Source organism: Mizuhopecten yessoensis, unplaced genomic scaffold (genome assembly GCF_002113885.1).
Source record: "Mizuhopecten yessoensis strain PY_sf001 unplaced genomic scaffold, ASM211388v2 scaffold716213, whole genome shotgun sequence".
In the NCBI taxonomy this organism is placed as follows: Eukaryota; Metazoa; Mollusca; class Bivalvia; order Pectinida; family Pectinidae; genus Mizuhopecten; species Mizuhopecten yessoensis.
In genome coordinates, this window is record NW_018480004.1 from 134,468 (window position 1) to 151,253 (window position 16,786).

Sequence of the window (16,786 nt, forward strand, 5' to 3'; positions counted from 1 at the left end):
AATTTTCCGTTTCAATCAATTTGAAGTCGTATCGACGCAAACATCGAAACCGCCACACAGTAATAGAAAGTAAGTATAACAACACTTGTGTGGGGTGTTGTTATCTAATTTGAAAAGTAAAAGTTCTAGAGATGTTGTATTGTCTTAATATAAATTCATTAGAATAACTTTCTCTAGGTCGGTGGGTGATTTCTGGAGTATCCAAAAACACACCCGTACAGTCCGATGCCTAGTACCTAACGGAAGTTACAAATCATAATCGTGTCCTAAGTACATTTACACAAAAGCAATTAAGTAATTAGTTTGAGTGACATCTGTCATTCATAGCAATCGGCCTTTCAGACCCCGGCCGTACCCGACCAGGTAAGCCAATTTAGCTGTCCTTTGTCTAAGACTGAATGCAGTGTCCGATCTGGTATGACACATGTCGACTTTAAAGGAAACGCTTCATAAATAGAACTTATCTAAATTGACACAAGTTAAGGAAAATATCCTGGAACTATTTGTGTAAATTGTTTTTCCTGAACTTGTGTCAGATTAACTCATGCATTTACTTACTAGGCTGTCGTACGACAAGCTATACGTCGACGGAACCCTCTACAGGCCGCCCCTACAGGGTTCCCGTAGGAGCGCGCGGAGACTGGACGTTCATTAGCGTACTCAGCTGGAATGTAAATAGGAACTTGCATACAAAAATTTGTCAGCGTGAATTCGTTGATCAGATTAGCAGTTATGACTTGATACTACTGTCCGAGTGCTGGAATAAAGTTGAGACGGAACTTGACCTCTCTCTGCTGTCGGACTTTGATGTTAGAACTTTCCCGCGCTCCAGCGGCTCTGGTGGTGGTTTAGTTGTTCTTTTTCAGAAAGATGTGTCCCAGTTTTTGACTTTCCTCAAATGTGTTGGAGATACTTTGGTTTGGACTAAAATGTCTGGATTGTCCCAGTCAGATTTATATATATGTCTGTCATACATACCCCCAGAAAATAATGTTTATTACAACTTGTATGATATCGATTTATTTACATGTCTTGAAAATGATATCGCTGAATATTCTGCTGTAGGAAATGTTATAGTGACCGGCGACTTGAACAGTCGTATATGAACCAGATCTGATTTTGTTGCCCATGATGGTATACATGATTCGCTGACTGACAGACTGTCTGACCTGTTCGAGTATGATGCTGACGTCATTATGCCTACCCGACGGTCAGAGGATACGGTTGTTAACACTTTTGGGCGAAGGCTTATCCAACTATGTAAATCCAGTGGAATTCGTGTGTGTAATGGCAGAAAGCCTGATGATGTATCTGGTCGTTTAACATTTTTTAATCATTTAGGCTCAAGTGTCATTGATTATGTACTCATTGACAAATCATGCTTTAAAACTGTAAACAGGTTGAAAGTTTGTGATTTTAATGTATGGTCCAATCATGCACCAGTTGAATTTTGTGTCCAATGTGATAACCTGAATGTAATTGATACCGATTTTGCTTATAAAAACGAAACGCATACTGTGTATAGATGGAACGACGCTGATATAGAAAGAATGCGTGAAGTATTAGTTACCAAACAAAATGAGTTAAATGAAATGGTTACGTCACTGGAGAACAATTCTGTACATGTAAACCAGTGTGTAGTAAACTTGTCTTCCTTGTTGTGTGATGTATTCACGCCATTTTGTGGCAAGACTTTTTCGTACAAATCCAGCACCGACAGAACTGGTAGATGTGTCTCTAATGACAAACCTTGGTTTGACGATCGTTGTAAGTTTTTATACAAAAGATATATGGAAGCGCTTGCTGACTTTAATTTTGCGCGTATTCCTGAAAAAAGGAGTGTTTTGGTAAATAATAAGCGTATGTATAAAATTTAAGAGCGCAATATAAAAAGAAGATTTAAGACGCATGAAGGTAATAGAATGAATTACTTGCGTAGAGCAAACCCGAAACAGTTTTATCGTTTATTTAAAAAACGCAATGCAAATGCTGTTACAAACTTGTCTATAAAAGATTTTTATGATCAATTTAAAAAGATTTTTGATGCTGATGAGAATAATTCTGATGATATGGAATATAGTTCTGATGAATGTATATTTCACGAATTAGACAATGAAATCACAGAGACTGAAATTTTAAATGTCATAAAAAAGTCCAAGCCGAATAAGTCGCCAGGCTTAGACAATCTACTTAATGAATATTTTGTGAATTTTAAGGATATTTTTGTGCCATTGTTAAAACGATTATTTAATTTGATTTTCACTGGAGGTATATTTCCAGAGTGTTGGTCACGTGGTGTTATCATTCCACTACATAAAAAAGGTAATGTCAATGATACCAATAACTATAGAGGCATAACTTTAGTAAGTTGTCTGTCGAAACTGTTTACTTCTATTCTTAATCACAGATTGTTAGAGTGGTCAGATAGTAATAATATTATATCAGACGCTCAGTTTGGTTTTCGCCCTAATTTTGGGACAACTGACGCTCTTTTTACACTTCATGGCGTAATTAATAGATTTTTGTTACAAAAGAAAAAACTCTATTGTTGTTTCATTGACTATGAAAAAGCGTTTGACACTATTAATCGTAAGAAATTGTTTCATAAGTTAGCAAGGAATATGGTCACTGGAAAAATGTACACTATCGTTAAATCCATCTATGAAATGGTTAGATCTTGTGTAAAATATGAGTCGGAGTTATCTACCTTTTTCAATGTCACAAACGGGCTTATGCAAGGGGAAGGGTTATCTCCCTTTCTTTTTTCTCTATATATCAATGATTTGGAAAATGAGTTGATCATGAAAACCACTGAATGTGTTGAATTAAGAGATATATCGCTGTTTTTGATTATGTATGCGGACGATACTGTCCTTTTTTCTGAGTCCATAGAAGGACTTCAGACTATGCTTGATACCTTGTATGACTATAGTACCACATGGAATATAAAGGTCAATGTGGCCAAAACGAAAATCGTTGTCTTTCGTAATGGCGGTAACCTTTCAAATAATAACAGATGGTATTACAATGGAAAAACCATTGAAATTGTTGAGTCTTTCAATTATCTGGGTGTAACATTGTTTTATAATGGAAAGTTTACCCAAACTCAGAATATTATTAGTCAGCAAGGTCGAAAATGTGTATACCGCATAACGAATATTTGTAATAACAATTTTTTTAACATTGAAACTAAAATATACGTATTTGATATTTATGTTTCAAGTGTATTAAACTACGGCTGTGAAGTATGGGGATTCCATGCTGCCCCTGACGTAGAGAAAGTGCACATAGATTTTTGTAAGCGCTTACTTAATGTTAGAAGGTGTACTCCAAACAATATGTTGTACTCTGAACTTGGTAGATTACCACTTTGTATAATACGGAAAATGAGAATAATTAAGTATTGGTTGAAATTACTTGAAACAGATAACTGTATTTTGAAAGCCTTGTATAATGATATGTTGTCTGAAGTAAATACAAAGGCCAACTGGCTTAGTAATGTGAAATCAATGTTAATGTCTCTAGGTTTTGGATATGTTTGGTATGATCAGAAAGTTGTATGTAAGAATCAATTTATATTGGACGTTAAACTACGTCTACGTGATGTTTTTATACAAAATATGAACACTTTTTTTGAAAACTCTACGAAATGTTTTTTATATAGATGTCTGCCCGAGGTTAATTGTCTTCAGTATTATCTTTGTAAATCTTTTCCTGAATCTTGTATTTTAACCATTGCGAAATTTAGATTATCTTCACACGACCTTCGTATAGAAAGGGGCAGATATGAGAGAATACCTCGTAATGAAAGACTTTGTTTAAAGTGTAATTTAGGCGGTATAGAGGACGAATTGCATTTTATTCTTGTTTGTCCATTTTACAACGAAGTAAGAACACAATATATTGACAGATATTACAGAATTAGACCGTCTATGTTTAAATTACTTAATTTACTTTCTGTTAGAAGTAAGAGGAAATTGAATAATCTTTCCAAATTTTTAATTTCTGCTTCACAACTGAGATCAAATGAATAATTACACATATTGTCCATCCTCCATAATATGACTGTATTGCTGTGTATCACTCACTCAATTTTGTAAAATGTATTGTAATGTTTATGCTGATTAGCCGAAAGGCTAAAGGCCAATAAACTAAACTAAACTAAACTTGTCCATCTTATACCATATATCTTTCAACTTAATTATATTACGTAACAGGATTAACTGGTATCGTGACCAAAGTATCATGACACGTTTTGCATCGTGACCACAGTATCGTGATACGTATCGTATCGTATCGTGACCACAGTATCATGATACGTATCGTATCGTATCGTGACCACAGTATCATGACATGCATGCACCGTGACCACAATATCGTGATACGTATCGTATCGTGACCACAGTATCATGACACGCATGCATCGTGACCACAGTATCGTGTCGTGACCACAGTATCGTGATACGTATCGTATCATGATCACAATATCGCGATACGTTTCGTATCGTCATGTTATTGTATCGTTGTAGCCCTAGTGTGTTATGTTAAGTTCGTTTTCTTTAATCTGTGCTTTATCTTGATAAAACTAACAGGTCACTTTAAAATTCTGTCAAATATTCTGGCCAGAATATGGATCACCTTCTCCAGTTAACTCACTCATGACAGAACATACGATACATATACCGTAGTTACCTGTAAAACATTGTTTTTAAAAACTCATTTTAAATATTTGTAAAAAGCTAATTTTAAGTATAAAAGTACACAATATCGTTAGAAAAAAACCTGAACGCAGGATTTGTATCGTTATAATTACACCAAGATCCTGTTATTCACCATCCTATGTGTATCTACTGTAGAGACTGACAGGACAGGGTTTATGAACGAGAGAAAACAGTTTCTCTGTATTATGTGTACTGCTAATGCACAATCTGAATGATATTTTCGTGTGGATCAATAAATATACGTTGACGCTGGACAAAGATAACGCTTCCTTGACCTTGTTTACGTTTTCTGATGCACGATGACGTCATGTTTTGATTAGGTGAAACGCACAATGAGGTTTCAGTACCCCTCTTGGGGGCCCCTAGCAATCCTACACAGCGGCAACTAAGAGATATCACTGCCGAATCGGCCTTGACAATTTGAATTTTTAAGCAGAGCACTGCTATACTTTAACAATTTCGATGTAAAACCATGCTGGTGTATCATTCAGCGTGCATTGTGCATCTCGACTCCGGTCTGCTGGTTCGTTGAAAGGCAGTCTCTGACCTCAACCGGACAGGAAGTCACAGGCCGGTTGTACGAGGCGAAATAGTTCTATCGTACCGGAACAGACGAGTGAGCTATCAGTGCATATGATGGCTTTAATTCAAAGAGGAAACATAATTGTTGTGCCCGACTCACAATTCTGATTTAAAGGTACGTGTGTATTTAAACATAAACATGTATATACATTCATATATTGAAATGTAAAATACAGTTGTTTCGTGTGTGTTTGTGACGTCAGTCGGTCTCATTTTTATACACTGGATGTGGGAAACCCCTACAGGCTAAAAATGACTCGGAACACGTGCGCTTCGTATGACTGATGGTGAGTGTTGTAAAAGGGAGTTTGATGTATACTGACAAACGTTTTTGATTTATTTATCGTTTTTTGGAACATAATCCATCATTGTGGGGACATTTTACAAGGTGATTAGTAATACTCTTAACCAAATTTCGATAGGTCCAAACAATACCCTTTGTATTGCTCCTCAGGCCCCTGTGATGCCATGGTATTATTTTTGGGAACAATGATTTTTGTGATGTGTCCAAACTCATTAACGACCCTTATTTCTCGATATTCTACTACTGTCATTCGAACTGTGTTTGTCATGAAAACAAGAAATTATTCGACAAGAAATAAACGGTAACGATTTATTGGATAAAAATATGAACTAATTCCTCTGATGGCCTTCGGTCTGTGATGTAATGCAGCTCGCTAATTAGGACGAGAGAGAATGAGATCGTGAGGCCAAACAACATTATTTTGCGTTTCAAGTAAGCCCTACCTACCCTCAATTGTTGTGCCTGCAAACCTGTAATGTTTCAGGCAATTTCAAAGAAGCACACGGATCACCTGTATAAACCATCTTATTAGTTTTTGATATAAAATAGGTTGCCTACATACATTTGTACCCGAATTGTTTCAAACCTTTCACAGGAAACACACTCACTGTTTGTTTGGCCTTAGATTGAATGCCTTTCTATTTAGAAACAGCGCGGGTGCCTACTGTATTATGGGTGTTGATTACATGCTAATAGTGACATTATTTGATCACATAGTTCAAAACATGTTAATTATTGATCAGTGAAAGATCTACGTACACTCGGGAACCGTCGGGCCTTTCCGTTCTCGTTTACGGAATGTGAGGACGGTTCCCGATTGGTCTACGTACAGCACATCCTGACCTATTTATACCTAAAGAGGTACCTTGTAAACTTAAGAAGATAATCTTATCAATTAAGGAGATATCTTATGAACAATGTGCATTTTTATTGAGACTCAGAGGCTCCGAATAAGGGAAATATGATCGGGGAAACCCGAGCTTGCAAGAACAATGTTTTACTGTCCCGTCAATCATGTGATCAAATTCGTCCAATTAGACAGTCCGTTATAAAGAATGAACACGGTAAAATGTCGGACATGTTGTTTGGATATTTATAACCTTAAAACCTGTATTATGAACGTCATAGAAACGCGTTACCTGACATGAGAGCAACTGAGTTAAGACAAAGACGCATGCATGTCCGCCATATCTCGACAGCTTCCGAATGGGACTGATAAGAACAATCACCTTTAAATGTTAAAACGTAAACAGGTTTACAAGAGAGAAAGGCTATTGTCTGTTTATAAACAGATGCACTTTCCCACTGATAACATGGGGGTTCGCCTTGTTCTAGACAGGATTAAGATTCACTCGGCATTTGTCGGTAAACTTCGTCGGTGATTTAAAGACTTATATACAGTAACCCCTCCGCCGTTTAACTTCTGTTTGGATAAAACTGTAGCACAATTGGACCACGATCAGGTAGCTTAATCAGTTGGAGCGAGGGTCAATGTGAGGTCCAGGGTTCGAATCTCGGTCGAGCCTCGCTAGATTTCTACACTCATGACGTACTGTTGTTGATTGCAGTTTGTTTATGTCACATTTATTATTTCTCACAAAGTCCCCAATGTATCATTTCCTTTTGATGTTATCGGATCCTTACAGCATGTTACGCTGTGATGTCCGTACATAAACCTGTTAGAAAATCATAATCACACAACATCAGAAACTAGTATACGGGAATGTTTTCGTATCGGAAACTGTTCGGGTATTTCCGTCATACTTTTAGAGTAGCCGGGGCCAAGCATCATTTGACGTCAAATTCATTCTATGACCGAAATTGCCGAATGGATTCTGATGGAGGTTCCGAGAGTTATGGGTTGCAGCTGTCAACATTTGTCGCTTCAGACGTACATGTAGTGGAATATTTTCATACATCAGGAGAAACTAAGAATTCAAAACCAAAGTTTTAAATCACAATTTCATAATATATTTATTGTACATGCAACGCACTGATAATTTTAGTAGTCTTTGAACCAGATTTCAAAGTCTAAATCTTTTTATAATGTTCGATATTTTCAAAAGATGTGGAAGTCAATGACAACTGTATGATAATTTAAAAATTATATTTGAAGCATAAAGGTACATTTATGTACATTTTAGCAGTACGGGTGAAAAATATCATTCAGAAAATTTAATTTAACGACAGTGAAGCTGACAATGCTATAAAACGAATTGTCACAGTGGCACATGTTACATGTTTTATGGCGCATCGAAATTTACATTATTTATCATGTCGATTTCAAGATTCACTGAATTATAATGGGCTGACGCGATCAATAGATGAGGTATTCTGTGGGAACATTTGTTATTTATCTTTTGACATCTGTAGTTTCCGTTTGATACAAATTCCGATAACAAAGTGACAAAAGTACATTGTACGCTTACTTTAAGATGTCGTAGAGGGCCTTTTGGTCCAAACAAAAAAACGTGTTTGTTTCATGTTACATGTCTAAAAATCGGATTGGTAGGTTTTTTGGTGGTTTTTTTGCCGTTTTTATATAGGAAAGTTTTCATAACTTGTACAGTTCTTCCTCAAAATTGTCAAAAAGTTTAGGGTAGGTACAAACAATAGGGTAGGTACAAACCATAGGGTAGGTACAAACAATAGGGTATGCACAAACAATAGGGTAGGTACAAACAATAGGGTAGGTACAAACAATAGGGTAGGTACACACAATAGGGTAGGTACAAACAATAGGGTAGGTACAAACNAGGGCAGGTACAAACTATAGGGCAGGTACAAACAATAGGGTAGGTACAAACAATAGGGTAGGTACAAACAATAGGGTAGGTACAAACGATAGGGTAGGTAAAAACGATAGGGTAGGTACAAACAATAGGGTAGGTACAAACAATAGGGTAGGTACAAACAATAGGGTAGGTACAAACAATAGAGTAGGTACAAACAATAGGGTAGGTACACACAATAGGGTAGGCACACACAATAGGGTAGGTACAAACAATAGGGTAGGTACAAACAATAGGGTAGGTTGGGTTTCCGGAAACAAACTACATTTTTCATTTGGCCTTGTCGCATATACTCAAGTAATGAATGTTTTAGCAAATGTTGTTATGGTCCTATAACACACATTGCTATTGATGACAAACTGGATAAAAGATAAAGAATGACACGGCTTTAAACATGTAAGTTTGTCAGCAATAGAAATGTGTGTTGTAGGTCCATACAAATATTAGCTAAAGTATACATTATTTACATTTTGATAGAGTAGGTACGTTTCATTAATTATTTCGAACAGTTTTTGAACAGCAAATTAAGTCTTGACAACAATGAGATTGATGACGTCACAATAGCAAATGTTATAGTCTTACAACAACACTTGCCTTCTCAATGCATTGCAATGGAAGGGAGCAGAGCAAATGTAAATATATGTATATACATTCCGTTATATATGTCTAAATCAGACACCAAAATGATCGATATAAATGATTGATTTATTCAAAAATGGTAGTTTATCCGTACATGTTTTATCCGTTCATGTAGGAACCGTTTGATCATTAAAACTGAAAATTATCTTTGCAGAGATAAAAAGCCAGTTTTTAAACTAAACGATACAAAAGTGTGTTGTTCAGGAAAAAAAATCCATATGTGCGCGTGTTATGATTGAATACGTATGAAATGTAGGCGAATAGCCATGTTTAGGGAAAAACTTATAAACGAATGCCGTTCTGGCCCTAGTCCACCAACAGCGTGCACTGATAGTTTATTACTGACCGCTGCAGCCAGTGGTCATAGTTTGCCAGTATGACGTGGGTGTAGGTGGAAACGATTCCTCACTTGACAAGGCAAACGAAGTCTAAGGCAGGTCAAACACAGTTCGCCCGACGTGGTAGCATTCATCGTAATATTACCCGTTTACCGTCACGTACAAGCTATCGTTGGTTTGCGATTCTCTTAATAACAAACTGTGACGTCATAAGAAAGTATAAATAAGCGGAACGCATTAAAGGGACAATTTAGTCAAATGACAACCTGAAAATATATATCTTCTAACGTTAGTTTACATAGTTGATAATGACATGACATGAAGCCAACGTCCAGTGTGGTCAGTTTCATCTGTTGGGAAAGTCGGTGATAAAATTAACTACGACTGAAATAGCGCAGATAAGATGTTTTTATTACAGATTAAAAACGCCAAGAAAACATCGTCTCTTGTTGTCAATTTCTCGACATGAATTGTTCATACGGAGTATCAAACTATGTTATCAGGGAGAGTTTTGAGACAAGATTATAAAACAAATACTCCACTAAATTGTCCCTTTCGTGCGGTAAAAGGATTTAACGTGTAATATGACAGTGTTTCTCTTTTTAGTTTTAGTTATTAATGATTTGGTGGAATTTTACCTGACAAGGTAGAACAGAGAGATAAATTACATACAAAGGCCCATTCGTTCATTGCGTTTGTCTTCTATCATGTTTTTAGTTCTCTGGGCTATTTATAGCCATGGATCTACAATGCTGTCGGAGTTTTGCTTTAATCGTATCAGTGATATAACTATACATTTGTAGGAGGATAGTGTGATGCCCGATTGCAAGTTTGATACAATTGTTGTTCTGTGTGCATGAAAGTTTACTCAAAGTTCATTAGTGCTCGAGATTTCGTTAATTCGCCTTTACACTGCCTTGCTTTTTATCAACACCGATGTTTTGATTACGAGTCTCCTTTCCTTTCACTCCTTGTGATTTGCTGTCGTGTTGGTTTTATTAATGTGTATGCACTTTACGTAGGATAAGCCCTGGACCAAAGCCATCTCGAAGTTTAGGTGGCATTATCGCACTGGTACACACGACTGTGCCCCCCCCCCCCCCCCCCCCCCCCGAGACAAGGTCAGAGGTCAAGGACGAGTATACATCATGTCGTTGTATAGTGATTGCTTAAATGACCTGCTGCTACCGACACTTGACCGATCGCATGAACAAGATGAATGACCCCTGATATCGCGTCCATATATAACCCGTTACACAGGGGAACCACATCTCGTCTGTCGCTAATTCGTTCCTCAGAAATCTCGTTTACGGAAATTGCCGACGCGTACGGTTCCCGAATTTGGTAACATATCTAACCGTTTCGTTTATACAAGTGTAAATGACTCATGTGTCGTCCCATAATAACTGTTACACAGGGTTTTGTTTCTTTTAAATGTGAAGACATATCTCAATTAGTAAAGAAATAGATTTATGAACGCATAAAGTTTTAAAAGTGAGAACAAATAAAAAAATGAAAATTCAACGTTCGATCGGCGAAGTGTGGCATGGATTCGCGACTGAACCCTTCAACGACAATTGTGTCATAACTTTGTGTCATAACGTGACCACATCAACGTCGAAGGTGTTTGCTATTTGCATATGTTTCATTTGTAACCTGTGCGTTATTAAGGTTTATGCTATATGCGCTAAAATAAGCTTTCGGTTCGTAAACTGGAAGTTACCTTTGTTTTAAAAATCAACCAGTTAAAATCAAGGATATTACCCTACAAGTCAATCATCCCAGGCATACACGGAAATGGCCGAAGTTACAAGTCAATCATCCCAGGCATACACGGAAATGGCCGAAGGATTGCGGTCAGCTCTATCTACGTCAAGGATTGTCACGTACACTTGCTTCTTAATTCCCCGTGGTGAACCCCAGTGACGTCACAACAGCTGCTAAAGGAAATTGATTTCTTACGAGTGACAAACAGCTGATCTTGAATCCTACATGTACCCGTTCGTGTCAGCCGTGTTCAGTGAACTGAGTGTGGTGTGAAATAAGACGCCGACGATACGCTCGTGTTTACATAGTAATCAATTCTGTTTGGTTACCTGATAAATGTATCGACAATCCGGAAGGACGTCAACACGTGTAATTCATTCACCCCTGAAATTTCATAATGAACTAGTCCAACCATTGATTTGAAGTCTTCATGGGTGAATGAGTTAAATGAAGACATTGATGATCAAGGCCGAATTATATCCTTTTTATTTTGACGCGTTCTTCCTTTTGTGAAATAACATACGTATAGGGTAAACAAATAAATCTAAATATTAAACCAACACAAGACCGAATAAGATTCCGGAATGAGCTGAATTCCTTTCAGCTATGTAGAGGGAAGTGTATAAGATTTAACAAATAATAACAAGCTTTTATTTATAGAGGATCTAAAATCTGGCAACATGCTGATCTCCCACAGGTCTACGTTTGAGATGGGTATGTTATACGTTGGGTATTATTCAGATTGAGTGGTGACCCTGAAAAATAATGAGATCCTTTTATGTTTCCATGCTTGAAAAGGGTATTGAGACGCCACCAACACCGGGATACGTGAAACGTTGTATTTTAATGTTAAATTTCAATATAGTACAGGTCTAGGTGTATATGTATCACAGGGGTCCGATAACAAGATACAGGATGTATATTTGTTGGCCTATCCTTATGTGAAAGTAGTGTTATTACACGCTGAAGAGATCTAGATCAACACTCTGTGTAACCCCCAACCTCAAAACCCCAAGCTACCCTTCCAGACCTCTTAATCCCGGCCCCCACCAAACCTCCCCTTGCACCCTCCAAACTCCAGCCACAACATCAACCTCCCCTCCCAACCTCTAAACCCCAGCCCCAACCAAACCTCCCCTCGCACCCTTTAAACCCCAGCCCCAACCAAACCTCTCCTCCCACCCTCCAAACCCCAGCCCCCACCACCCTCCAAACCCCAGCCCAAACCAAACCCCCCCTTCCATCCTCAAACCCTAGTCCCCACCAAACCTCCCATCCCACCTCCAAAACACAGCCCCCACCTCAACCTCCTCTCACACCTTCCAACCTCCCCTCGGACTCCCATCCTCCAAACCCCAGCGCCCGCCTCAACCTCCCCTCACACCTTCCAACCTCCCCTCCCATCCTCCAAACCCCAGCCCCCATCTCAACCTCCCCTCCCACCCTCCAAACCCCAGCCCCCATCTCAACCTCCCCTCCAACCCTCCAAACCCCAGCCCCAATCTCAACCTCCCCTCCCACCCTCCAAACCCCAGCCCCCATTTCAACCTCCCCTCCCACCAATACCAATACCACCTCAATTACATTCCCTCGTGTGTCACTAAACGACAAAACTTTGCATTCAGTTTTTGTTTTGAAATTTAATATTTTACTTCCCCAGTTCATTCATCACTATACAGGAAAACCTCGATGTTTCCCCCCTTGTTATTATTCAGTAAAACCTTGACTTAATTAATTTTTTTGTCATTATATAATGAAAATAATGAAACCTCGAATTATAACCCTCGTTCGTCACTTTATAGTTAACCCTCGGTGTAATGCCCTCTGTTGTCACTTAATAGTAAAACAACGGTATGATTATCCCTCTGTTGTCAGTTTACATTAAAACCTCGGTATAATACCCTCATTTGTCGCTTTTCAGTAAACCTCGGTATAATGACATCGGTTGTCGCTTCATAATAAATGTTAATTGACATTAAAACCTCGGTATAGTGCCCCGGCCTCGGTTGTCACTTTTCAGTAAACCCCGGTATAACGCCCCTCGGTTGTCACTTCATGTTGAAACCTGGGTATAATGCCCACCAATTGTCACCTCATAGTAAAACCTCGGTATAATTCCTCAGTTGTCACTTGACAGTGAAACATCGGTATAATATTCCTCAGTTGTCACTTGACGGTAAAACCTTGATATACTGCCTCGGTTGTCACTTTATAGTAAAACCTCGGTATAATATCCCTTGGTTGTCACTTAATAGTAAAACCTCAGTATTATGCCTCGGTTGTCACTTTATAGTAAAACCTCGATATAATATCCCTTGGTTGTCACTTTATAGTAAAACCTCGGTATGATATCCCTTGGTTGTCACTCAATAGTAAAACCTCGGTATAATTTCCCTTGGTTGTCACTTTATAGTAAAACCTCGGTATAATATCCATTGGTTGTCACTTAATAGTAAAACCTCAGTATTATGCCTCGGTTGTCACTTTATAGTAAAACCTCGATATAATATCCCTTGGTTGTCACTTTATAGTAAAACCTCGGTATGATATCCCTTGGTTGTCACTCAATAGTAAAACCTCGGTATAATTTCCCTTGGTTGTCACTTTATAGTAAAACCTCGGTATAATATCCATTGGTTGTCACTTAATAGTAAAACCTCAGTATTATGCCTCGGTTGTCACTTTATAGTAAAACCTCGATATAATATCCCTTGGTTGTCACTTTATAGTAAAACCCTCGGTATTATGCCTCGGTTGTCACTTTATAGTAAAACCTCGGTATAATATCCCTTGGTTGTCACTTTATAGTAAAACCTCGGTATAATATCCCTTGGTTGTCACTTTATAGTAAAACCTCGGTATAATATCCCTTGGTTGTCACTTTATAGTAAAACCTCGGTATAATATCCCTTGGTTGTCACTTTATAGTAAAACCTCGGTATAATATCCCTTGGTTGTCACTTTATAGTAAAACCTCGGTATAATATCCCTTGGTTGTCACTTTATAGTAAAACCTCGGTATAATATCCCTTGGTTGTCACTTTATAGTAAAACCTCGGTATAATATCCCTTGGTTGTCACTTCCTAGTAAAACCTCGGTATAATATCCATTGGTTGTCACTTTATTGTAAAACCTCGGTATAATTTCCCTTGGTTGTCACTTTATAGTAAAACCTCGGTATAATATCCCTTGGTTGTCACTTTATAGTAAAACCTCGGTATTATGCCTCGGTTGTCACTCAATAGTAAAACCTCGGTATAATTTCCCTTGGTTGTCACTTTATAGTTAAACCTCGGTATAATATCCCTTGGTTGTCACTTTATAGTAAAACCTCATATAATATCCCTTGGTTGTCACTTTATAGTAAAACCTCGATATAATATCCCTCGGACGTCACTTCAAAATCCATATAATACATTTAAACCCCTTGTTTATATCAAATGTCACGTCTCTTACCAAAAACGTCTCAGTCTTCTTATTCCTTTTTTCTCAGCCAATACTTTCCATTTAGCCAACATTTCACTAAGCAGATGGGGGCACAGTAACTGGGTTTTAATGCACGTCAATTAATTCAGGTGAGGGAATAGAATTGAAACGTTTTTGCGATTGATATACATGTTTTACCTGATGCGCTGCATAGAATATTGAATATAAATGTAACACAGAATTTAAACCCGTTATTTATTCACAAACAGTTATCCATATTCATGATGTTTATGTCTTGTTTTGAACAGCTATTCCTTGACGACGTCTGACGAACATGGCGACCGGGGGTAAGGAGAAGGAAAATGGGACCATATCGAAGGGGAACAGGGCGGTACCCCCTCAGCCCCCAACTCCGCCGGACGGAGGGTGGGGATGGGTCATCACATTTTCCTCATTCATGGTCAGTTTCTTAGTAGATGGTGTCTGTTTCACTTTCGGAATATTCTTCCCGGAATTCCTCAGACATTTTGGTGAAAGCAAAGGAAAAACGCAAATTCTCGGATCTGTTCTGAATGGAGCTTACCTATCTCTAGGTAAGATCGGAGTACAGCACGTCATAAGTATCTGTCTTAGACTGTTATAACCGTATACCGTTTCCTATTGCAAGACGAGGAAACAGTCAGCAAGTATGGGCATTTTTGCGGCAATACGAGAAAACAATCAGGGTTTTTTCCAGGTGTTTATAGGGTCCGGTACAGGAACCCCTTCACAATTGAAAAAATGACCCTGCATTTCAGTCTTTATTTTCCCAATTCGATTTAAAGCATGTTTATACAAGTTTCCAGTCGTTATATGTGGAACGTTTAAAGTAAATACATAAATAACGAAAATTTGAAATTGAATCAACAAAAACACTGAAAATTGACGTGTTTATTTATTGCTATAAATTTTATTGTAAGAAACAGCTCGAGGATTTTTTACTATTCACAAATTGTAGGTTTTCATTTTTTCCCCAAACATACGATATTTTCCCAGACTTGATGATATTTCCTAATTATTGCCAAAAGCCAATGATATTTTCCCAGTTCCTGCTAGGAGGCCCTTTCTAAAAATAGCTTGCTATCTCCTCAATATTTAAAATAAAGAAACTGGAGAGATAATGTTTGTCTGATCGATACAGATAAAAAAAAACATGGTTTCATAGTTATAGATAAAACATCATTGTTCTGGACTTTGTTTCATTGAAAAACAAACTGTTTTAACAAGCGATGTTTCCACTGTATACATAAACCAGAGTGTCCAGCTAAAATAAGATTCTACTGTAAAACAAATCCCAAAGACTCCTGATTAACAAATTTCACTGTACACACAAACCACAGTGTCCAGGCTAACAAGGTTCTACTGAAAACACAAACCACAGAATGTACACACAAACTACAGTGTCTAGGCTAACAAGGTTATACTGTACACACACCACAGTGTCCAGGCTCACAAGGTTCTACTGTACATACAAACCACAGGGTCCAGGCTAACAAGGGTCTACTGTACATACAAACCACAGTGTCAAGGCTAACAAGGTTATACTGAACACACAAACCACAGGGTCCAGGCTAACAAGGTTTTACTGTACACACAAACCACAGTGTCCAGGCTAACAAGGTTCCACTGTACACACAAACTACAGTGTCCAGGCTAACAAGGTTATACTGTACACACAAACCACAGTGTCCAGGCTAACAAGGTTCTACTGAACATACAAACCACAGTGTCCAGACTAGCAAGGGTCTACGGTATAAAGGTTCCACTGTACACACGAACCACAGTGTCCAGGCTAACCAGGTTCTACTGTACACACAAAGCACAGTGTCCAGGCTAACAAATTCACAAACCACAGTGTCCAGGCTAACCAGGTTCTACTGTACACACACACCACAGTGTCCAGGCTAACAAGGCTCCACTGTACACACAAACCAAAGTGTCCAGGCTAACAAGGTTATACTGTACACACACCACAGTGTCCAGGCTAACCAGGTTCTACTGTACACACAAAGCACAGTGTCCAGGCTAACAAATTCACAAACCACAGTGTCCAGGCTAACAAGGCTCTACTGTACACACAAACTACAGTGTCCAGACTAACAAGGTTCTACTGTACACACAAACCTCAGTGTCCAGACTAACAAGGTTCTACTGTACACACAAACCACAGTGTCCAG

At 38.2% G+C, this 16,786-nt stretch overlaps 1 protein-coding gene across 8 annotated transcripts in view; it reads left to right on the forward strand.

The window, feature by feature from the left end:
* The first annotated feature begins 5,088 nt into the window (after positions 1-5,088).
* The window catches only part of LOC110442116 (monocarboxylate transporter 12-like), a 30,720-nt gene continuing 19,022 nt past the window's right edge, over positions 5,089-16,786 (forward strand). For 5 of the 8 annotated variants that reach the window (XM_021485566.1, XM_021485573.1, XM_021485572.1 and 2 more), the window contains exons 1-2: positions 5,089-5,418; positions 14,879-15,163. In XM_021485566.1, coding sequence (XP_021341241.1) covers positions 14,905-15,163 — 259 coding nt within the window. In that variant the 5' untranslated portion in view covers positions 5,089-5,418; positions 14,879-14,904. Of the gene's footprint in view, positions 5,419-5,482; positions 5,591-11,059; positions 11,858-14,878; positions 15,164-16,786 lie in introns of those variants that run through there. The other 3 variants (XM_021485568.1, XM_021485569.1, XM_021485570.1) reach the window with 3 other exon arrangements.